Source organism: Cryptomeria japonica, chromosome 6 (genome assembly GCF_030272615.1).
Source record: "Cryptomeria japonica chromosome 6, Sugi_1.0, whole genome shotgun sequence".
Taxonomy (NCBI): Eukaryota; Viridiplantae; Streptophyta; class Pinopsida; order Cupressales; family Cupressaceae; genus Cryptomeria; species Cryptomeria japonica.
The window spans coordinates 12,569,977-12,594,283 of record NC_081410.1 but is presented as its reverse complement, the minus strand read 5'-3'; the positions used below and the strand labels follow the sequence as shown (position 1 = coordinate 12,594,283).

General features: G+C 35.5%; 1 protein-coding gene across 4 annotated transcripts in view; it reads right to left on the bottom strand.

Annotated features, from left to right (window-relative positions):
* Positions 1-23,222, bottom strand: part of LOC131069738 (elongator complex protein 2) — a 123,187-nt gene extending 99,965 nt beyond the window's left edge. Inside the window, exons 1-4 of one of the 4 annotated variants that reach the window (XM_058005290.2) lie at positions 23,065-23,222; positions 22,550-22,707; positions 22,139-22,229; positions 10,730-10,818 (exon numbers count right to left, since the gene is read on the bottom strand). In XM_058005290.2, the coding sequence (XP_057861273.2) occupies positions 10,730-10,818; positions 22,139-22,229; positions 22,550-22,699 (330 nt within the window). In that variant the 5' untranslated portion in view covers positions 22,700-22,707; positions 23,065-23,222. Of the gene's footprint in view, positions 1-10,729; positions 10,847-22,138; positions 22,230-22,549; positions 22,708-22,825; positions 22,984-23,064 lie in introns of those variants that run through there. The other 3 variants (XM_058005286.2, XM_058005279.2, XM_058005298.2) reach the window with 3 other exon arrangements.
* Positions 23,223-24,307: the final 1,085 nt, after the last annotated feature.

Genomic DNA, 24,307 nt, shown 5'->3' with positions numbered 1-24,307 from the left:
GATTTACTAACAATCAGTAGTATTACTATAGTCTATAATATGTTCAAAACAAAGAGAAAGAATTAAACGGGAAACAGGACAAACGCTATGCAAGAACACATAACACCAAATGTCATCTAGAGAAAATCAAATTGGGCGAAAAACTCCAGAAGGGTATGCTGCTAGCATCCCATCACTAAGTTCAGTGCAAATAAATGGAAGTTACACCACAAAAACAGTTAATTGGAGCTGTCTTAGCTATCCACAAATTCCTTCAACCATACTCTGCTCCTATGCCTCACAGAAACCCTACACACATCCATCCATTCTCTTGGAACCAGCATAAGAGTCCTCCAAAAGAGCCAAACCTTTTTCCATTTTCCTTCTGTCCTATATCCTGTCCGACTCACACCCAAGAATGGAAGAGGAAAAGTCGCCCAGAATAGTAACAGTCTCCAGAATGACAGGTAGCCTTCAAGGAAAGGAGACAATCACAAGACCCAGGCAAATGTAACAGCTGTTAGCATGGACACAGATGCCCCTCCACATTTTTCTGCTCTAGCCACACTCAACTATTGTCATGCTCTATCAACTTCTGTTGTGTACCCAAATGTGACCTCCAGCAAGTGTAGACTTGGTCAATCGATTCAAAACACAATATTTACCTTCTGAATCTGGACCATCATCGAAACATCAATAGACCCATCACCAAATAGTACATTCATTTTTCCACCTCTTCCAATGCTCAATTTGTTTCTTTAACCATTTGGCCACTTGCTGCATTCCTGAGAGCAATATAAGTCACCCAACTAAGACAATTCCAACAGAAGAAATACTCCCAAACTACCTGCACAAGATCAGGAATACCCCCGTTAACAACCCCGTGTCTCTTGGAAGGGAAAAGCACACTTTTGGACCTATTGCAAGCGACATTTGCAGAAAAACAGAACACTTTATAGTTGTAGGTGACCTTGCAACCTGCTATAGGTGTACATGAAAAATGCTATAGGCGAAACTCCATGGTTCCATCAGTGACCTGACTGCAGGACCTTCCAGATCTGAATAACTAAACCAATTTTCAGATCATTTATTATTGGTTGACAATACTGAACTTAAGCAAGTGTTGCTATCATCAGTTCTTTACAACCCCATAGCCTTGTTTGGCTTGTTCGACTCCACTGTCGCTCCTCTTGCTTGCCCATCAAATGTTAAGAACTTTAAACTTTAAATCCATTTTCTCTGCCTACTTTGCATTTGTCTTGGTTGTCCAATATGGATTGCACACAGATATTTTATTGTAGCGACAATCCCATCCAACTCAGAATGCTTTATGTTGCAACCCATCCAACATTATTTGCATTGCAGTTTATTTGTCCAAAGATACCATTAGCCTCACGTGATAACTTTTGTCTTGTAACTGTCGTCTTACTTTCTATCTTCGACTACTGATATATGCTTCTTACCTTTACTTACTATAGTGACCATGTCCCAACAAGCAAATGCAATAAATGTGGTTGATATGGATCATTGCATCCAAGCTTATTGTGCAGTCTTCCACTTTTTTTCTTCTTTAGACAGTTCTACAAGCATTATTTAAATTTGTAATTGTTAACTTTTTTTGATAATGAGGTAATTTCATATTATAATGGTGATGATAACTTTTAATGTCCTTTAGACCAATCTGGTTTGTCAGACCTATCAAAGTGTATCATTCTATTTTTGACATTAAAATCAGCATGCAGTACATCATTATCATTGTTCGTAATTGCTTCTAGATTCGATTGTGTGATAGTTGATGCAAAAACTATCACACAATCGAATCCAGAAGCAATTACGAACAATAATATGGATTGTGGAAATCTAATATCATTAATTATCATTGTTATTGAAATTGGCATCGATTCTGTCCATCTACTATAGCCTCTGGCTTAGTATCTATATATAAGATTCCATGATCCATCAATATGTTTGTCATCACAGATGCAATCGCTCTATTTCTCCTAGCTCTTTCAAATTTTCATGAGGATCAATTATTAAGTCCCCTGCAAAATGAAAAGTAGAAGTAATGTACCGTACTCCATACATGTATGGATAGAATAGAAATGATACTATATATTGTTTTTAGTATCATTTATATATTTGGGTGTTCTTTTAAGAACTTGAATCAATGAGCTTCTTCTGTGTGACCCTTGGCCAAATAAGATTTGTCAATCTCAAGGTGGTATTCTTCCAAATTGGTGATTTTGAATTCCATTAAGAAGACGATGGAAGGTAAGGTGAAGTGAAAAGACTTCAAAGTGGAGCTCTAGTGGCTATCAAGGATTAATCCCAAGTTCCCAACTGACAAAGAAGCTCTCCTCGCACATAGGGGGCAAAGAGCTTTGGCTCTTCACTCTTGAGACTTCTTCTGATAAGGTTTTCACTTTTGAGGATTTTTTATTCAGTTACAGCTGGCTCCATTTTTAGCAGTTGGTATTCATGCTGAATAGATGGAGCTTTCTTTATCAGAATATGATGTCTTGGTGACCTGCAAACCTGTGCAACCTCCTTTCCTTTGGTTTTTCTGGCTTTGAGAAAATAGCATAAACGGCATGTGAAATCTTTCTCATTTGAGCTAGGTCCAGCTTTTGCATCTTGTGTAAACCATGCTCATTTCGTGGGTGAAGGCCCTAATAGAACCCTTAATTAACAGATCAAAAAGAATATCATTTTCATATTCAAACATTGCGTATATGAAAATACCCATGTCATTTTGGTACTTGTATGATAAGAAATTTTCAAGAGTGACTGAGTTTGAAACTGGAAAAAGTCCCCTATCACTTTATTGAGTGTAGGACAAGCTAAGAAGAAATGGTGTCTGTCCTCAACTTCATTGGTATGACTAATTTTACCAATCCACTGGCCCCAACATGTTTTTGGGTTAGTCCTCTTGGGAATAAAATCCCTGTTAAAGTCAACAAACAAACTGACAGAGAGAAAAACATAAGATCATGCGATCAAAGAACAAAGCATTTAAGTAAATCTATTCAGCAAGTTTGTACAAAATGTATCAAAGAATATACAACCATAAAGAACATAGGAGACTCTAGATTTACAAGGGAAACCCTTAATAAAACCTACCACCAAAGAACTGTTGAAGCTAATTATTCAGAATACAGAAATTCAACACAACAGCTCACTTTGCAAGTCTCAAACTATAAGCTTTCAATATGCATAGTCCATCTCCAGCCAAAACCTACAAATCCTATATGATGTTGAGCATATAGGATTTGACCTTGTATCACTCAACTGATCCATCTCCTCTACACTGCTTCTTGAAACCCATCTGCAACTGATGTCCATCCTTTAGACAAATCTACCAAGTCAAAGGATTTGCACTGCATAAATAGTTTAATGTCAACATCTCCTCTTCTATGGCATTTCTTCAAGAATTCTCATCTTTATAAGAGAGAGCCTCCTCTACAAAACTTGGTTCACAATCAGTACATGTTAGAACAAAAACACAACATAAATCTGATGGACGATACCTATCAAGTGATCTTTGTTGTCTTGTAGACCTTCTCCAAATCAGCAGTGAAGAACTTCCTATTGCATCTTAACCCTATTTTTCTTCAAAGTTGTATCAGATGTGCTTGCTTCATCTCCATCAAAACTATCATATCCACTTGTTTGTTCATTTTCAAATGCATTCAAGTGCTCTAACTTGCATTGAAAATACAACTTTTGACTCTTTAGTTCCTTTGGTTGTTCCTCTATAGATAAGACTCTAAATTCTCTGAAATTGACCTCCCTAAAATAAAGAACATTCAATGTCTTAGGATTCCAAAGCTTCTAGACTTCTACACTTTCACCATACCTAATGAAAATACACTTATTTGCTTTGTAATCCAGTTTAGACCACCTTATCTTTCGCACATGAAAATGTGTTTCACAACCAAAAACTTTCAAATGTGTTACAATCAACTTTAGACTAGTTCATAAGTAGGAGACCTATTCTTTCAAAATGCAAAAGTAGGAGACCTGTTCTACAAGTAGCATGTAGTATTTACTACTTTAGCCTAGAACTCGTGCCCTAGGCCAAGAATACTCAACATACTTCTCAATTGATCCAACAAGGTTCTATTGAACCTTTCAGCTACTCCATTATATTGCAGTGTACGGGAAGTTATCATTTGTTTTACAATTCCATTGTGTATTTACAATAGATCTCAAATCCTTTGGAACAAAATTAACCGCTGTTATTTGTCCTAAGCACATTGATTTAATAACCTGTCTAATTCCCAACTAGAGCTTTAAATTTGAAAAATACCTCAAATTTCTTCTAAAAAAATAGACCCAAGAGTACCTAGAATAGTCATCAATAATGGATACATAATACAAAGATTTACCAATGGAATTGACATCCACTAGACCAACAACATCACTGTGTACCACCTCCAAAATCTCCTTTGCCCTTGAACTTTTTGAAACCAGCCACACTGTATTATGCTTGCCAAACACACAATGTTCACAAAATTCAAATTCGAGAGTACCACTACCAAATACCATCCACCCTATGTTTACTCACCAAAGTTTTTAATCCTTTTTCATTTAGATGGCCTAAGCTGGAATGCCACAACATCCCAAATTCATGTTCAACCACATTGACACACCCAAACAATGTTGATGCTGCATCTAGCCTAAACAAAGTACTATGTCACACTCACTTACAAGAACCAAGTTGCCTATATCCAACCTGGAACCCCTGTCATCAAAGGTAACATGCATCTTTAAGTCAATCATCTTTGAAACAAAAAGAAATTCAGGCCAAACCTAGAATATGTAATAAATCTAAGAGTGTTCCCACTCTTCCATCCATGAAGGATATCTTGACCTTTTCTCAACCATCCTTAAGAGAGTTGTTATCAACAAGAAAGACTTGCTCTCCATTGCACTCTTCATAGTTATAGTACAAGTCCATGTGAGGATTCATGTAGTAGGATGCACTTGAGTGAATTAACCAATAGTCATCACCAATAACATTAGCAGAAATGAAAGCATCACTACCATATTCATCGCTCTTAGAAGATTTATCAAAGAAAACATCCTCCTCCTTGGATTAACACTCCCTAATGTCACTTTTCTGGGTGACCAAGGAAAATGCCCATCCTCAAACCAAGGATTAGAAAAGGCCAACAAACAAGAGGATTAAAGACCTCTTCTGCACTTCAAGCCTTGCCAAGCTCAGGAGGGTGTTCCTAAAGATCCTTTCTAAATGAAACATATAAAAGACTAAAGTGAATACATTCACAAATATGACTCTGTATTTGGCTTTGATAATTGTTTTTTATGGAGGATTGCTTGCGCATACAAATCGCAGATCTCTTACTTAAGACAACTAGGTTAAATGATGCAACTTAGGATGAAATTCGGTGACAAATCCCTGTACATATATTCATTGCTAGTTGCTTACAACACCATCCACCTATTAACATGCATTATGCTACAAACCACTAAAAATCTTGTCATTCACAGTTTTACAATAGTTTTACCAGAGATTTACAACAATGGAATATGCACAATGGTAGAGTAAATAACACTTAATTACAAAGGTTTAAAGCATTTTTTCTTGCTTTTAAATGGAGTGAATGGTCGGCTTCCAACCATCAGACTAGTGCCTATTCCTACAACACAAAGTCAAATCCGGACAAAATCTTAATGACAAAGTAAACGCTAACTTTCATATGAGTTTAATGTGCTTGGCCCTATCTTGTAGAGCTTGAACCCTCAAATGCCCTTCTATCCCAAAAATGCAGCTCTATTTAATAATCCACAACTAGTTCAAGAGCTTCATGTATTCCTTGAAAGTTTATTGCCTAGCATACATGTGCACAATAGTGAAAATAGTTTTACAACACTCCTTAGATGCAAACTAACACAAATCAATACAAAGAATAGCAAATGTGAACTTAGGGATTCCTTGAAACCCCTAAAACTCTTAATAAAAATGGGGATAGAATGCAGCAACGAAAAAGAAGTAATGCCTCATATTGATTTTTTGCGAACTTTACACAACCATAAAAGATTTCAAGCAAAACCAAAACTTCTTACATTCAAACACACTAGTACAAAGAAGATTTAAAATTCAACCCAAACAAACTTGCTCAAAAAATGAACACAGACCAACCCATTAAAAGAGAAATGTGGACCCATAAATAGATCTGCAGCTAGGGCATGTGACCATGAGAAAAGAAGTTGTGGCCCCAACGCTATTCGCAAGGAAGTACCATGCCTTCGATGCCATCAAATCAAAACTTGTGCATTGAAACCTTCTTCTTGGAACACCAAAATACACTTGCAGACAGGAAAAATGAATCCTCTTGTGATTCACCATCATATTGATCAACGGCAACCTCTAGATCTATGTATATAGAGCAAAAATGACCCATAAAATCCTTTTGAAACGGGCGTAGGAATTGGTGTGAATGCTTGGGTTGTACAACTCTCAACCATCAAAAAAATTAGGGCATGGCTTCCCACACTATTTCCTCTTTCAAATTTGTACCAATCTGCATAAAAAAAATGAATTTCAACCACCCTTGGATATGATCTACTGGTTGCAGAGCCATACCAACTCATTAATGGTGTCATGTGTTGTTTTCCCCTCTATCATTGGAAAACCACATGCGAATTCACACTCAAATGATGAACAATGTTTTTTGGGCAAAAAAACTTTCCAATAGTCACTACATCACATCTGGTCATAAATGGCCTTCTAGAAGTGCAAGAGAGTAAGTGGGATAGTACAAGAAAAAACATGGGACTTTGAGACTCTCAAGGGTTAGGGATCAAGAATACCTCATAGCTCATCCTGATATAGAAGTCAAAGTATTGGGGATTGGGGGTGATGTCCTCATGCAAATGGAGCGAAGTTCGAACAAACAACCCTAGTGAGATGAAAGAATGTTGGAATGCCGGTGATCAAGGTTCAGAGATGACTCATACTCAGTACCATTTTTATGGGAAATCCTTTCCTCAAACTCCAACAAGTACAACTGAAGTTGTTGGGCAAGTAGTTTTCAAAAAAGTTTGAGGTAAAGAGATGGGTGAAAGTTCAACTCCAAAAAAGTGAATGAAGGAATTAGTGGGATTCAAGAGTCAAGTATGACAGGAAACAAGTACTTGAGTAGAGCGAAGTCCACAACTTTGACTCCAATATAAAATTTAGTGAAAACATTCAGTCATGAGTCAGGAAGTCAAGGGAAGCCCAAACGAGGTACTTAGATAAAGGATATCTTGAAGCTCTAGTCCAAAAGACCTATCAGCAATTGAACAAGGGATAGAAGTTGAGGATGACGTATTAAGGGTACTTGGGGAAAGGGAACTCCAACAAGCCGATGGAAATGAATGGAAAACATGGTAGGATAATTCTAAAAGTCCAACACTTTTGGAAAACTTAGTTGTTTAGTGAGAATTTTTGGGGATTAGAACTTGAGGATGCTAGGGAATCGGTATTCAGGGAAGCACAAATCCAAAACTCTGATGTGGCAAAGGAATTAAGGCAAATGGTCAAGAACTCAAAGTTCAAATGGATTCTATGCCAGTAAGGAGAAATTTGTTAATCCTACAACCATACTTATACAAACTTTACAAGGTTAAGGACTCAATTGTTACGATCAGATGGAAAAATATGCCAAGAGGATGAAGTCCGACAACTCGATAAGGAGAAAGGAGAAAATGGAGATGGCTGGGATGGCTGGGATGGCCTACTTGAATGGACAACCCCGAAAGTCTGAAACTTTGAGAACTTAAAAAACTTAAGAAAATGATCATGAATGAAGCAATGACAACAATCTCAACTAGTACAACATTATTAGCAGCTTGTATGTAACAATGAAGATTCCCAAAGAATTACCTCAATAATACAAATATGTTCATAAATGAAGCAAAGACAACAATATCCATTGATAAGTAGAAATGACAGCAAGTCAATGGCAGCACTAACATCTATGATACAATAATAATGACAAGTCAAAGGCTAGCATAATTACTTGACAATTTCGTCTAGTAATGACTATGCTCATGAATCATAAATAATGACAGCAGTATTTGCTGTTATTAAAGAAATGGTGAGAATCACTAATGATAATAACAACAGTCATGTTCCCTATTCACAAAGTTTTCAAACCCAATTATACCAAGTTTTTTAATAACTACGGATAACTACATCTATTTTTAAAATAACAGCAGCAGAAATTACAATTGTCTCTTGGCAACAGATCCAACTACTATTCAATAATGGCAGCTAGGAATCTTGACAACTACTCACACCATTCAAGGTGTGTAGCAATTACAAGACTTGCCCCAACTCAACAAATCCCAAGATGAGTCAACCAAATTTAGGTCTGACTACTCATGACCAGAGTGTCCTGACAGGTAGACTATGTCAGGTCTATGAAAATCAAGGAAGGAACAAAAAATTGAAAATGCTTAGATGTAAAAGCATGAAAGTTGAGTGTTCTTTGAAGGGTTTGGAGGATGGTTAAAAGCGACAAATTTATGAAAAATGGCATGCACCGTCAAGGTCTTTGTTGTTTCAAAGGCTTTAATTTTGGTTTGGTGCTGCAATTGGACCCCTCGAGGGGTGCTTACCTCGATCCCATTGTGAACATTGTCCCTAGAGCCCAACAAAGGGTGCTGCCCCTTGACCCCACTTTGGACACTACCCCCAAACCCCTGCTCTAGTTTTAAAAGACAAATATGAAAATCATTTTGGGCCATGCTAGATGGAAGAACAACATTTTTTTATTCCTTTGAGCTTTTTTTTATGTCCTAAGTATTGCTCCTAGGGCTGGCTATAGCAACATTTGCAAACTCGACTGAGATACAAGCCAGAGTTAGCAATATTGGGTCGAGGGATACAAGCTCCTTTCTACCATAGTTCATACCTCCATATTGTGGTTTTTTGTTTTTGATGCCATGGATATCATAATCCATGAGTTTTATACACGTAAAACATTTTTGACAATATTTATATATTTAAAAATGCCGTTTCCTTCAATTAAAATTCACTTTTATACTCATGCGATCTTAGTCACAGAATATGGCGATTTTCATGGATGAGGTTCGAATTTAATCGAATTTCAACATTTATAAAAAAATCGTTCAAATTCGACCATTAATTCGTACGGACAAGGACATCATTTTTTTTTACTAAAGGAAAAATCTGAAAAGCATTTTTTTAGGGTTTCCGAGTCTACGGCGGGTTCTCCATGTCTGTGGCGGGTTCTTTGTGTTTGTGGTGGGTTATCTCTATGTTTGCTGTTGCTGTCGTGCATACCTCCTCCATCGTTGCCAACAGCTGTGTTCAGGAAGGCTTCTTCAATTATTAATGTTTTGGTTTGCCCAACGGTATTCATATAATCCGTATTCAATATTCATATAATGTTTTGGTTTGCCCCAATTTTTAATGTTTAATGTTTTGGTATTCATATAATCCATATTCAGTATTCATATAATCCGTATTCAGTATTGCCCGACAATATAATGACTTCAAATCTATAATGTTAAGCAATGTTAAGCAATGCTAAGCAATTACATAATGACAATATAATGTTTTGTTTAATGTATTTATAATGTTAAGCAATTATATAATGACAATATAATGTTTTCGCACCTTACAGAAGCTATGGCTGCTTTCGACCCAATTTTCTGACCGGACGGGCCCAACATATAATGTTTTGTTTAATGAATTCACTTGTTTCTTATGGTTTATATTTTATAAATGTGCCATCTTTTTATAATGACTTCAAATCTATTTAGCAATGTTAAGCTATTTTGATAGTTTATAAGAAGTATACATATATTTAAAAATAAACAAAATTATATAAGGCGAACTTTATCCGATTTTTTTTTTCCAATTTTTCCCTTGTCGAATTTCATCCGAATTTCATGGCTGTCGAATTCGAATTCGAATTTGAACCTTGTGACTTAGCATGCGATCAATGTGTAATTGTGAATATGATCAAAGTAACTACTATTTGATCAATTTATTATATCTTTGAAGTTTGTTTATTTAAAGGTGCATGATAAAGTTTTTAATCCTTAAAAGTTTCTTTATTTCATGGTCTTTTAAATTTGTTAAGTTTTGGCTCAGTCTGAGCATCAAGTACTGTCCAAGTCAAAATTCAGCTTGTTGAAGTTGAGTCGAGTTCCCAAGGCTTGTAGAACTGGTGTATAAAACATTTATAGAAGTTCGCAATAATATTGATCAGAAAATTGCAGGTCTGGTGCATATAAAGAAAAAAATCTAATTTATTGTGATATTTCAAATTATTGGTGATATATTGGTGAAAATTTCTGAATCAAGATAAGGTCAAAGATATTTTGAAAAACCTATGATATTTTCATGAAAATGTCAAGACCTTGCTGAGAAAAGGTACTTTGGAATATATCATGATATCTTACAGACATCTGCTTCTATGATTAAGACAATTATGTGACTGTGAGTTCTCTTTATGACTTGCGGTTGCTATCACAGCATCGCCACATCTAGATAGACCTCCATCTTTTCAATAATTATGGACTAGAAAAGTTTATAAGTTATAATCAAATTGTTATAATAATTCCAGAGAATACACAAGTTATAGAATCATCAAATGCAAATAATACTTTTTGTACAGTTCTAGTTAAAAGTTAAACTAAATATAAACCTAGACTGTTGTAGAAATGTAATGGAATGAGAAACTAACAGAGTATAGGGTAACAGTACCTTGCTCTGTGAAGGAAGATAAGCCCAAATTATGATGACTCCATCAGCACTTCCAGATAGCAGGAACTGTTCTTCCAGTGAACCATAGTCTGTGATTTAATGCAGTATGGCAAAACCCTGATGTTTTATGAAATGGACAAACTGCTAATTGAATAGTTGAATAATAAAAAACTGAAATGATCTAATACATGCTTATAAAGACAAGAATTCATAAAGATCGTATAATTGAATTTTTTCTCACTAAAGATCGTATGAATGAAATTTTTCAAATATTCATAATTTCATATGATAGTCTGTCCCCAAAAATGGCCTTTACAAATTTATACAGAACTAAACCCCAACACCAGTTATCACCCGCAAATAGATGGGCAACTAGAGATCATTAATAAATGATTGGAGGGATATTTAAGAAAATATGTCACCGGGCAACAAAATGGATGGATTAAATGGCTGCATTTGGTGGAGTATTGTTACAAAACCACCTACCATATACCTATAGGGATGAGTCCCTTTCGAGCATTATACAGCTATGAGTCAACATCTTTTGGAGATTTGATCCGCTCAGAGAGTCAGGTGCCAGGAGCTAGGGAATTTATACAACAGAATGAGGAAATCATGAATACACTTAAGGACAACCTACATCAAGCACAAAACCAATAGAAAATGTATGTGGATAGGAAAATAACCGAACGAACATTCAAGATTTGGGATCCAGTCTTTTTAATATTGCAACAATATAAACAGTCATCCATCAAAAAGAGTCGGGCGGAGAAACTGCAACCCAGGTTTTATGGGCCATATAAAATTTTGACGAAAATAGAAGTTGCCTATGAGTTGGAGCTACCCATGAACAGCAAGATTCACAACGTGTTCCACGTATCTCGCCTAAAAAAGGTATTAGGACAGAATATTACCATGTCCAAAGTTGCCACCTTTAGATGATGAAGGTAAGTTGATTGTGAAACCAAAGACCATCCTTAATATGCAAGAGAAGGGATTAAGGAATAAAACTATTAAGTACCTAGTCAAATGGAAGGGTCTACCTATAGAAGATGCAACTTGGGAATCCAAATCTTAAATTGCTGACAAGCAATCTTGGGAAGGGCACACTGTCATGCCCCCGCCACGACACCCAGACTTGCACCATTATTACTTAGAGAAAATTGTCTTGAATCAAGACTTTACAATTTTCTGAAAACCCAACTCAAACCAACAGCAAGAGAAACTGACCGACCTGGCCTACAAAGGGTGGCAATATTTATGAGGAACAAATTCACTAAGGATCGTCCCATTAGTATCCAACTAATTCACACTGATTAGTGTCCATTTTAATATATTAAATAATCACCAATGACGTGTGATTTCACAAAAGATTCCAAAGGTTATGAAAAGGTAAGGGCAAGATATGAAGGAATGTCTCTTGAGGATGGCTATGACTTATGAACAGACTGGGCATGACTCTTCACCCACAATGGAGAGATACCTATACAACAAACTTACCACTCAAAGAAGGCATCAATGAACAACAAAAACTCATGTGTACCGATCAGACCTGATCTGAGGAGAGACACAATAATCTCGTGGTATGCAGAAATCTGAATTAGTTATTTAACAATATATATATACACATGTATATATGTGTGTGTGTGTGTGTGTGTTTATACACACACACACACACACACACACACACACACACACACACACACATATATATACATATATAGACATGTATATATGTATGTATATATGTGTATATATGTATGTGCGTGCGTGCGTGCGTGTGTGTGTGTGTGTGTGTGTATTAAAAGATTCCAGAGGTTATGAAAAGATAAGGGCAAGATATGAAGGGACGTCTCTTGGGGATGGCTATGACTTTATGAACAGATAGGGAATGACTCTTCACCCACAATGGAGAGATACCTATACAACAAACTTACCACTCGAAGAAGGGATCGATGAACAACAAAAACTCTCATATGTACCGATCAGACCTGATCTGAGGAGTGACACAATAATCTCTTGTGGTATGCAGAAATCTGAAAAAGTTATTTAACAATATATATATACACGTTTACATATATATACACATGTACATGTATATACACACTTGATTGGTACGCACTTGAAAAAGTGGAGACACAGCTGGTCTACAAACCGAGATATGGAGAAGTTGTCACGAAGATACTGGGTCTTGAGTTGCAAACATTTGAGTTTCAGCTAGACTATGATCTATGGTATGCACATTATCATAAGGGCAAAAGTGTCCGAACCTTAATATATGAGTTATTACTACATGTATTGTTAAGTAAGGCCTGTTCTACATTGCTGAACATAGATTTTCTTGGAAACACTTTGAGGGCAGCAGCTGTTTGGGTGTTTTGGAGGGATATGGAACATCTCTTTATCATTGGAGGTTGGCATAATGATGAGGCATTAATATCATTGATCATTAAAGGTACTTCTTACATTTTCATAAGTCTGATTTTCACATTCATGCATGCTATTTGAGTTTGCAACAGCAGCCTGGGGTGGGCTGATATGTTTTTTGTGTGCCTATGTTGGGTGGTTTTGTAAGGTACCCATTTTCGTGAGCATCAGAGTTTGAGGCCTATTATTTTGAACCTTGTAGGCTAGTATGGTGGATTAGAGGGTCCAGTTTGGGAGTTTTGGAGCTCTTCAGGTGGCTGTTGTAAGTGTTTATCTCACCAAATCTTTCGGTTGTTCTGAGGCATTGATATTCAAAGGTTTCTAGTTCCGTTTTGAGGGATTTACTATTTATAGTAAGTTAGTGGATGTTAGAGAGGGACCCTTATTAAAATAATATCTTTCTCTTTGTGTTATTAATGGTCATTTAAATTGTTTCTAATTTCGCCTCTAGTTAACGATTGTTTCTTTTAGAAACATCGTCCTTGTAACTCTATTTAAAGGAGCTTTGTCTCCTTGATTAATTGAACAACATCGATTCTTTGAAATCAATATGCTTTTGCATCTGTATTATGGTATCAGAGCTATAGGTGAATTTTTTTCGAAATTTTTCTTTTTTGAAAATTTTCGAAATTATTCTCGTTCATCCTAAGGGTTTTCGTCTGCAAAAATCGCGATTTGTATTCGCGGGTCTGTTATGAGGATTTTTTTCCTCTACCCGCGTTTGTTTGTTAACTCAGAAAATGCGATTTTTCGCGTCCGTTTTTCTGGGTCTGTGCTTTTCGCGCCTGTTCTCGGCTCTCATACAGCCCGCGCGATTTTATTTCTTTTTTCTAGAGGTTTTCATGCGATTCTTGTTCGCGTTTTCTAAATCTGCGACGCAATTTTCGCGTTTTTTGACTGCGGATTTCGACATTTTTAGGCGGCTCTGCTAATTTTTTTTTCACGACCTAGGGTTTCTGGTTTTCGGCTAGGGTTTTGACCCTCCAAATTCAGTCGAAATAAATTGAGTACAGATTTGTGGTGGGTTTTTCGAGACCTCAACTGGGTCGTCATCAGAATTTTCAGGGTGCCTCGATTTTCGAGCCAGCGGATCCAGATTCCGACAGCAGATTCGTTCTGGGTTTTTTGCAAGGATTTTTGGGTTGTCTTCGGATTTTTCTGGGTCGGCCAGAATTTTTTTCTTGAAATTTGTGCCCATCGTACTTCATTTTTTTAAAGTTTGTACCTGCATCTGCCTCTGTTTCTGCATTGGGATTCAAATTTTTTGAATTATGTGCCAGCGCCTCTTCTCAATTTTTTCGTTTTCCGTGCATTGGGAAACATGCAAGATGGCATCATTGACCAACTTGATGTTGGAAGGCAGTCAGGTTTTGTGCACTTAGCATCTTCTCAGTACCTCGTTTTTCGTGCCTCGAAAAACGTGAAGATGGCTTATGGGCATCGATGTTTGTTTCAGTTTTTATTACTTTTTTTACCTAAAAAAAAATTCTGATGGGTTTTAATATTTTTTCCCTTAAAAAAATCTGTGGGTTTTAATAATTTTGTCCTAAAAATTATCTGTGGGTTTTTAAATATTTTTTGTCCCTGTAAAAAAAAAATCATGAGGGTTTATGATTTTTTCCTCAAAAGTTGTACTTTGCTGCAGTCTGTTTTTAGTCGCACCTGGAGTTGTTGTGCGAACATCTGCACTAGTCTCTTGTTTGCAGTCTATTTTTGGGCATCTTGCTCATCTGCAATACTTTGGAGGGTTTGCCGATTTTTTCCTCAAAATCGTGACAACTGTTCTTGGTGTGTCTCTAGTTACAGAGAGGAACAGTTCTCCAACATCAGGTTGGACAGTTGGTGTTGTTTTGGGTATCTCCAGAAGTTCTGCAGTTTTTAGGAGGGTTGGTGACAGACTCATCTCAAGTGGCAGAGTTAGTGGCAGGCCCTTGTCGTCTGTTGCAGCATGTTCTGAGAAGAAGGGGGCAACCTTCTCTGTTATTTCTCTTGGTAATTAGAACAATGACCATTAAGGGAGGGTATTAGAATAATATCTTTCTCTTTGTGTTATTAATGGTCATTTAAGTTGTTTCTAATTTTGCCTCTAGTTAACGATTGTTTCTTTTAGAAACATCGTCCTTGTAACTCTATTTAAAGGAGCTTTGTCTCCTTGATTAATTGAACAACATCGATTCTTTGAAATCCATATGCTTTTGCATCTGTATTAACCCTAACTATTTTTAGTAAGGCATCCAGATTGACAGTGGGAGCAGTGGACTAGCCAATGATGAAGTCAGAATCATTAAGTAATGGTTATTAATGGAGTTATGACATTTAATTATTATTAAAGTGTTACTTTAATAATAATTAATTATTATTAAGGGAATATTATATTGACTTCATGTGACTTTATAATTAAAGGGGATTTAATATCATAAAGTCAAATTATAAAGTGCATATGAGGAATAATATAAAGTACCAATTTCAAGGGAGATATAAGTGATTTCTAATAAATATACTTTATATTATTTTGTTTTGCACCAAATGAAGGGATCGACCCTTTTGAAAAGTTATTATAAAGTTTTATTAAAACCCTAAAGTGGATTTCAAAAGGGAATTAAAGGCATTTAAGAGTTGAAAGGATATATAAGGTTTCAAAAAGAAAATCAAACTCATTATTGACGATCATTTGTCTTTGCTTTTGGGTGTTGTGCATTGAGACCTAGGGTTTCAGGCAACTTCAACATTGGAGAACGAAGTCTCTTCAGTGTTTATGCAATCTTGAGGCTGTAAAAGACCAACTGAATCATTGCTTGACTGTGGGCTTCATACACGGGTTCAGTTGGTGCTTCATTGGATAAGATTTACATTTCTTTCAGAATCTTCCAAGGGTTTTCAGAGAATATCTTCTGCAGATTTAAATACATTGAAAGAAGACATTGTTGAAGATCTTCATTATTGCTGCTACGACTTTATATCAGAAGTTAATGCTAGAACAGGGGCAGCTACATGAGAGGCATGATTTGGCTTCAGAGAGACTCCATTCTTTGCATAAGGATCTGCCACATCTTCATCAATCAAAGAACTTCTTCACATCAGGTTCTTTCATGTTTTTCTAGTGTAGTTGGCATCATTTTTACAGTTGTATTAGTCGCTGTTCTTAAGCAGCTGTAGATGCACATTTATATCAGTTTGGTACTTGCATTGGGTACATCATTGTAAGCCAAGAGTCTTGGCGTTTTGCATGTCATTTCAGTTTGTAAGCAATTTCATTGCATTCTAATATCATTGTAGTCACAAGGAGTTTGAATGTCAAGAGTTGTCTCTCTCGTATTTATTTTGCATGCCAACTGTTTGTATTAATGTCTAACTGTTGCAGGTGCATATTTACACTGTGTGGATCATCTATATGCATTCAAAAAGACAAAAAGAATTGCATTTGCATTATGGTTATTTGCCTAGACATCTTAGTAACCATTTGAAAGCATTTAAATCACATTTGACATCATTTTAAGCAACCATTATCAGACTGAAACATAAAAATAGCAAGTAAAGAATTTGTATGCAAAGTGTTTGATGATATTCCTTGAGCCTCTAATCAAAAGGGATACTACAGGTTTGCACATCCATGAAAGATCATGTGGAGTTACAGAGTTGTTTATTGTTGACATCCTCTTGAGATACTTTCATCTCCTAATTTTTTATGGATGTGATAGAGTGATAATTTGGGATCCATAAATCAGATTGATAGTAGGAAGGGTCCAGAATAACAGAGTTGCAGGGTTCAGTATTGCGGGTTGCATCAGAGTGGAGCAGCAGAATGATATAGTGTCTTTCTTATGGCGAGTTTGGGATCCTGGTGGTACAGCAAAGAATTGCTTGAGGACAAGCAATGTTTGGGCCGGGAGGACTGTAATGTCCCCAATTTTTAAGTGATAATTAATTAAGTTGATTTTTATTAAGTTGTCAACAAAATTAATAAATATATAAATGATGACTTAATATTAATTAATTTAATTAAATAATAATAAAGTAATAAAATATTATTATAATATCACTTTATAAAATATATTTACTCTCATTTGGTAAGGGCAAATACTTGTATCAGGAGGAAAGTATTGCCGGAGTAAAGAAATTAATCGGTTCCCTTATATCAGCTGTTGTTCCTAAGATTTGGTCATGAAAGAAATAAAGATTTCTTAATCGCGTGAAGAAGGAATCTGATGGTATTTAGTGTCCGTTCACCTCTGTCTACACCGGGCAATATTGGTACAAAACAGTATTCTTTCAAAAGGGGATTGTTATTTGAGATTTGGGTGGCGTGGCAATCCTTTCACATCGAGGATTTGTGACAACAATCATAGCATGGGCATTATCTGCAGCAAGCCGCACTTATAACTGGAACTGGGGCTATTCATGAGACTAGAATCATATTAATGGCGTCACAGATTCATCGTGATCAATTGAAGGGTGCTCAAAAGTGAAGCTTAATATCATGGGACTGCCTTGGGTGGATTGGCGACTTCCAACGCCAATGAATCGCTTTGTACTTCGCAATCAATACCAGCAGACCAAATATGAGATCTGTATTGTTGTATCGATGTAAGTTGTTTATATCTGAAAAGTCTGTATTACTGAATCTTATTGATAATAAATGTTTGGTGTTCAATCTGAATGAGATTAAAGGTAAAATGTTTTTCGTTTTGATCTAATTCTGATGCATGATATTACAACAAATTTGGAAAGAACAGAAAATTCTATTTAGAGTGTGTCAGGGATATTTCATTTAACCCTATTAATGGATTTATCTCATGAATTATATCTCCAATGTTTAGTGTGTCAGGGATATTTCATTTAACCCTATTAATGTATTTATCTCATGAATTATATCTCCAATGTTTATCAAACTTGATTGCAAGTTTCCAAACAAACTTATCTTATTTTATCCTTGGGTAAGAATTATATCTATAACTCTATTATATTCTGTCTCATTTGGATTTGTGAATTTATGGCAAAATATAAGGTGATCTAGAAAGAGGACATTACAGAAGAATTATCACAACGGAGATGAATATATACAGGCTTAAGCTAAATATAGATGAAGCTACCATAATGAAGATGTAACAATTGACATAGGCTAGGACAAAAAAAAACTTAAGGACGTTATAAAGCCAAACGGCTAGTCACCCAAGCAACGACATCTAACTTCAATCTAGCTTCTCCTCCCTTAATGTATTTGCCCTTGATTATAACTTTTAGTGTACCTAACTCTTTTAGAATAGGAGTCATCCAATTTAAAATATCTTCCTTCAAAATACGTTGTAACTACTAGAGATGGGATCATTGTGGTTTATGGAAAATAGCCCATGCACCCACTAGCTCTTGTACTCTCAGTGAAGCATCATCCTCAAGGATGAAAGGATAAACAATTACATTCAATATTGTAAAGCAGAATCCAGAGTTGTTCACCCTATGTTTAAGGAGCTGAGATACCATCCACAACAGCTACCTTTCACCAAAAAAAACCCTCGTATACCCATGTTTTTCTCAATATTGCGTTCGTTTTAAAACTTGCACGGAGAATCCCCTAGTCTTCAACAAGAACAAGCCCCACAAAGACTATAACCTATGGGGCTGCCACTAGGAGTTACTGAATTTTGTGCAGCCTTCCCAACTCCCAAACCCAGGTTGATGTTTAAGTTATCAATCTCCATGAAAAATTTTGTTGAACAAGAACCATTGCCTAGATTTTTGTGAATATATCAAACCACAACAGTCCTAATCTTGAGATATGAACTTCTTCAATAAAATTATAAAACTGGTGGGGAAGGAGGGATGGGGACTGGTGAGGAAAAACAATAAATCTACCTAATCTATCCCATCACTCAACCATTTAGTGTTACCAAACATTCTCACACAATTCTCCATAGAAGAAATAAGAGTACTCACCATCTCCACCAAGATTATTACGGAGTTCGCATTCAAAGCAAATTGTCAGAGAACAAACATAGCCCTTTCTCATATTTTTGACTTGAAAAGATATGAAATCTTGAGCTAGTTTGTTGCTCACCTCAGTCTCCAACATGCAAGTCTTAGCCCTTATGTATTGTATCGGTAGGTATTATGATCATATTAACCTCCAAAATATGTTTATAACTTTATATTGGTAAATATGCAGATGTAAAACTACATATTATGTTTACAACACATGACACTGTCAGATATATAGACACTAAAGGGATACATTTGAACTTTGAAGATACACCAATAGATTACAGATTGAGAATGTAGTTATCTACACATCTACAAACACTAGAAGAAAATTTTCAACAGTATTCCCTTGTATTGAGGTAGTCTCCACTATTGATTATGGTGTTGTTTCCAAATGTTATGATAGAGAAAATCTCTTAATCACATGCTGATGATTAATGTTTCTAAATTGATGTGTCAAATTCGATATCATTTTTAAATTTATGTAACACATTCAGATGAAGAGAGGCGTTGGAAAAAGATTAATCCTCATTTCATCATCTATTTTTAGCATAAGGTGCCGATACTTATTTGGTACATGTAGATACAGCAATTGATAAAGATGTAATGTCCCTTTTGGGATTGCCCTAAATCTTGCCCTTACTATTATCAATTCTACTCGCTTCCTCTCTTTATTATTCTGATATCAGTTATGAAGCTTGATGCTCCCTTGAATGAATTGATCGATCTTCTTCTTGGTTCCATTCTTCTTCAAATGATGTCTCCTTCACTTTATACCCTTCATGGAGAAAAAGGGTCACACAGTTTGGTTATGAAAAGATTCATCTGTTTGGCAACAACTGCTGCCTTTTCACTTCCTATTGAATCTTCACCTATCTCTCACTTCTCAAATCTTTCTTTACTGCATTTCAAATCTGCATATATCCCATTTAAGATCTGCATATCTTCTTCTAGATCTGCATATCTTATTTTCTTCTTTCCTTCTCAAATCTTTTACGGATCCCTCCATATACTTCTGCTCTGAGGCTGCTCTAGATCTCCTCTAATTCCACTTCATTCCATTTAATCCTTCTTGCCCTTTATATCTTCCAATGTGAGAGAGAGGTTGCACCTCTTCATCATGTCCGCCTTCTTGCAAGAGTTACAACCTTTCACAATTAGCAGTCTTTGAAAAAGTACAACCATTCATAATTTCTACCCTTTTAAAAGAGTCACTTCCCTATTTACTTCCCATTCATTTCCTCTTCCCTTAATCCTTCCTTCATTCACATGCTCCATTCTTTCTTCTTTTCGCCATACCCCCCCTTCAGATGGAATTCTCTTCTCCCTTTTATATCTCATGTTTGAGGGAGGTACAACTTTCATTTCATGCCTTTTGACCATTCATTAAACAACACTAAATTTTACGTATTTTAATTTTAATTTTATTTTTATTCTATTATATTTTAATTTTATTATTAGCATTTATTTTTAAATCCTATTTCAAAATGGGGACATTACAAAAGATGTACAAACAAACAATTTTTAAGTAGTAAAATAATCACATTTTGTGATTTTGTTTTATTCTGAACCAATACCATACAAGGTCTTCATTACATTGGGAGAAAATAACTTGCATGTCAAGGAGCAGGTGCATGTTGAAGTATGTTAAATTTGTAAAACCATACAGCCAAAACAATTTTCCTCCAGTTATGATGATGATAAGGATACAGAAGAAGCATGTTTGATTGAACCAAGAGAACATGCATGTTGAAGTTGGACAGGTGTTGAAAATATGATGTTATCTGATAACTCAATAGCGACCTAGAGCATTGACAAATCTATACAGTATAATTTCCCAAAGCCAAGGTCAGTGGAACATTCCAGACAGAAAAAGCATTTGAAATGACCACAAACAAAGAATCACATAAATGTAAAGATACTTAATCTAAGTGAGGTGATACATAGAGCACAGTGTAATCCCAAAAAATGATATAAACAGAGTTCACTAAGATGATCTGTGGTGTAATCATGACTTCAACTTTGAATGGGAACCTCCTCAAAGACTTGATTTTTCTACAATCAACGTCACAATAATCAAGACCAAGCCATCCCTGATTATTTGTAATTGCAACATACACATTACATCAAGATTCAACATCATTCAATTACATGTGATGTTTTTTTACTTGCATGTACATACGATTACAATTGAATCTTTATCATAATATAGAGCTAACTTCTACCTTTTACAAACACTCGGGTCTGGCTCTAACTCTTGTACAATTTGCTGCAGAATTGTTTTGTCATACCTGCTTCTAGTGAACTTCTTCTCAAATATCTCAGACAAAACCAGTGTTGATAATGTTACATTCATTTCTAGTAATATCTTTTCGGTGTAAATATCTAATAAAGCAACCATTCATGATGCCCTTGTTCTACCTGTTAAAATGTTCTCCACTGCCACACATGGACATCCCAAGTGAATATCTTCCCAATGTATCAATATTTTAACTAAATATCCCACGTGCCCTTGCTTGATGTTCCACTAGAATGTCCTCTATCTACCTATGTAGTGGCTTTCTCTTTCCTACATTGATATTCTACACCTCCATTTCTGGACATTCCATTGGAAGTTCCAACATTGGTGTCTCATCACCTCATGCGTGGATGGACATACCCTCTCTAAGCGAAGCATGCACCGAATAAGATCACAAAAATTGGAATAGAGTGACGAATACTGACATAGGTATATACAGCCCAGAGATTGTATATCGAGCATTTCCCTACAAATGCCTTAAAAGTGGCTCTGCTTCCAAATTTCAAATGGAACATAAATAAGAAATAATAGTCGAATGTATTGTCAACCCTAAAATATAAATCAACCTCACACCATCATCAAACTTACATTAAGCAGTCTGTAACTAATCCATAAAGTACACAAGTATACTTGAGATTTAAAACTCTACCAAGTTACATACACCATATTTGAAATCTTACAAACTCCATGATTGAACTTGAGATAATTACCATGTTTGCAAATATCCTTATTCCGGGGAAGCCATTCCACGCAGTTTACAATATCTTTATGACCTGGAAGTGTAGTCAATATTCTAGCTGCCTACAATATACAACATCCAATCTCTATTAGCAGAACCTAAGTAATATTTAGATGCTACACAAAAGAAAGACGATTAGAGCAATTTGAGAATCCGGGTCCATGAAGAATATATAGTAAAGGCAATCTCAAAGTGTCTTAAATTGACAACACATGACCCAACTGGAAGTTTCTACTTATCATTCACATTCTCAAGATTCTAAATTATTGCAAAGAAAGAGATTTCAATGAGTTGAAAATGCTAAGTTTTCCTTGTTCCTGGTAATTATAATTTGACAAAGTAATATATTTAGAAGGGTCAAGAAAGTGGAGATTCAAATGACCTGTGGCTGAAATATCGCTACTGCATTGTGAGCACCAAAAGCAACCAAACCAGATGGACCCCAGGCAACTGTATTAACAATTCTGTTGCATCCAGCTCCAATAAATAGTCTGTGCACATCGATGCTATTAAAAGATCTGTCTTCATCCATGACTCTTTCTGTTGTCACGCAAATCACCAGATACCACTATTAGTTATCATTTAAACAGGTTAAAGTGTTAAAATATTTTTTCACTTTTAGCTATGTTACAAGGTGTGTACAGATCCCTCGACATACTTGAGCCAAACCAATGTACAGGGCCAGGAGACATACTCATGACAAATGCACAGATCAGGGACATGCCCTGGGTGTACCCATGAGGAAACCAGGTGCGGGAAAACTTTAATAAAAATAAATAAATAAATAAAATTCAGGACCCAGAAAAAAAAAAGACTCGTTATTTCAAATCGTACTTAATCTATATAAATTTTATTTTTACAAATGCTTTCATGTTTCAAGTATAGAATACTCATTACCTTTTACTGGGAAACAGGCAAAGCAAAATCAGAGAAGACGGTAAATAAAAAGAACAATATTCAACTTCTTCAACAGCACAACCTTCGGTCCCATGTCAGCCACTCCTCCGTAACATTTCCACTATCTTCTTCATTCATTCACAGCAGAAGGTTTTAGATCAAAAAGAGTTTGAAAATGTTTTATTCAGTCTTAATATTTTTTTTAAATCAAAATATTAATCTAAAAAAATTATTGTAAATTATATATATTTTATTATAGAATTTTTTTAAATGGGTAAATATTTTTTATCTCAAGTTATGAACGGGGGACCTCATTTTCAATATAAAGATTTAAGAATAACATCTCAATTGAGTTCGAAAATTTGATTACAAGAACAACGAAATCACAATTTAACTATCTCATTATACCAAAACCGACTTATTTTATTATAAATTTAATTAATTTAATATATATTTATATTATTTATTGATTGTTAATGATAAATTATAATTTTGTAAATAGTTTTATTATTAATTTCAAATTTTATATAATATTTGTGTCAATGTCCCTGCCATATACAAATTTTGGGAGAAAAAACTAATCGTCCCCAATTTCAAAAATCAGGGATCGCTCCTAAGTAACCCTCGCTAACCATAAAAGGTATCACTATCAACTAGCTTATATATATTTAATAATATATATAGAATAAGCCGAGAGATATCCTTCTAGAGGCGCCTATTTTTTTATTAATTTATCAACATTAAAGTGCAATAGGTGCCTCGAGAAGGATATATCTTGGCCTATTCTATATATATTATTAAATATATATAAGCTAGTAGCAGTCGCAGCATGAATTGGAAGACATGGCATAAATTAATTTCAAATTATATATTGGTGTATAGGGTTAGGATTATAGTTAGAGTTTACATCATTGTTACGGTTAGGTTAATGGTTAGGGTTTATATTTACATCATTGTAAGGGTTAAGATTCTGGTTAGGCTTAATTTTTAGGTATATGGTTAGGATTATGTCTACAATTAGAGTTTATATCATAGGGTTAGGGTTAGGGTTAAGGGTTAGGTTTAGGATTATAGTTAGGGTTTACATTATTGCTAGGATTAGGTTAATGGTTACGGTTTGGATTTACATCATGGTTAGTGTTATAGTTAGTGTTAAGATTGTGGTTAGGCTTAGGATTTAGGGTTATGGTTAAGATTATGTGTAGGGTTAGGGTTTATACCATAGGGTTAGGGTTAGGGTTAG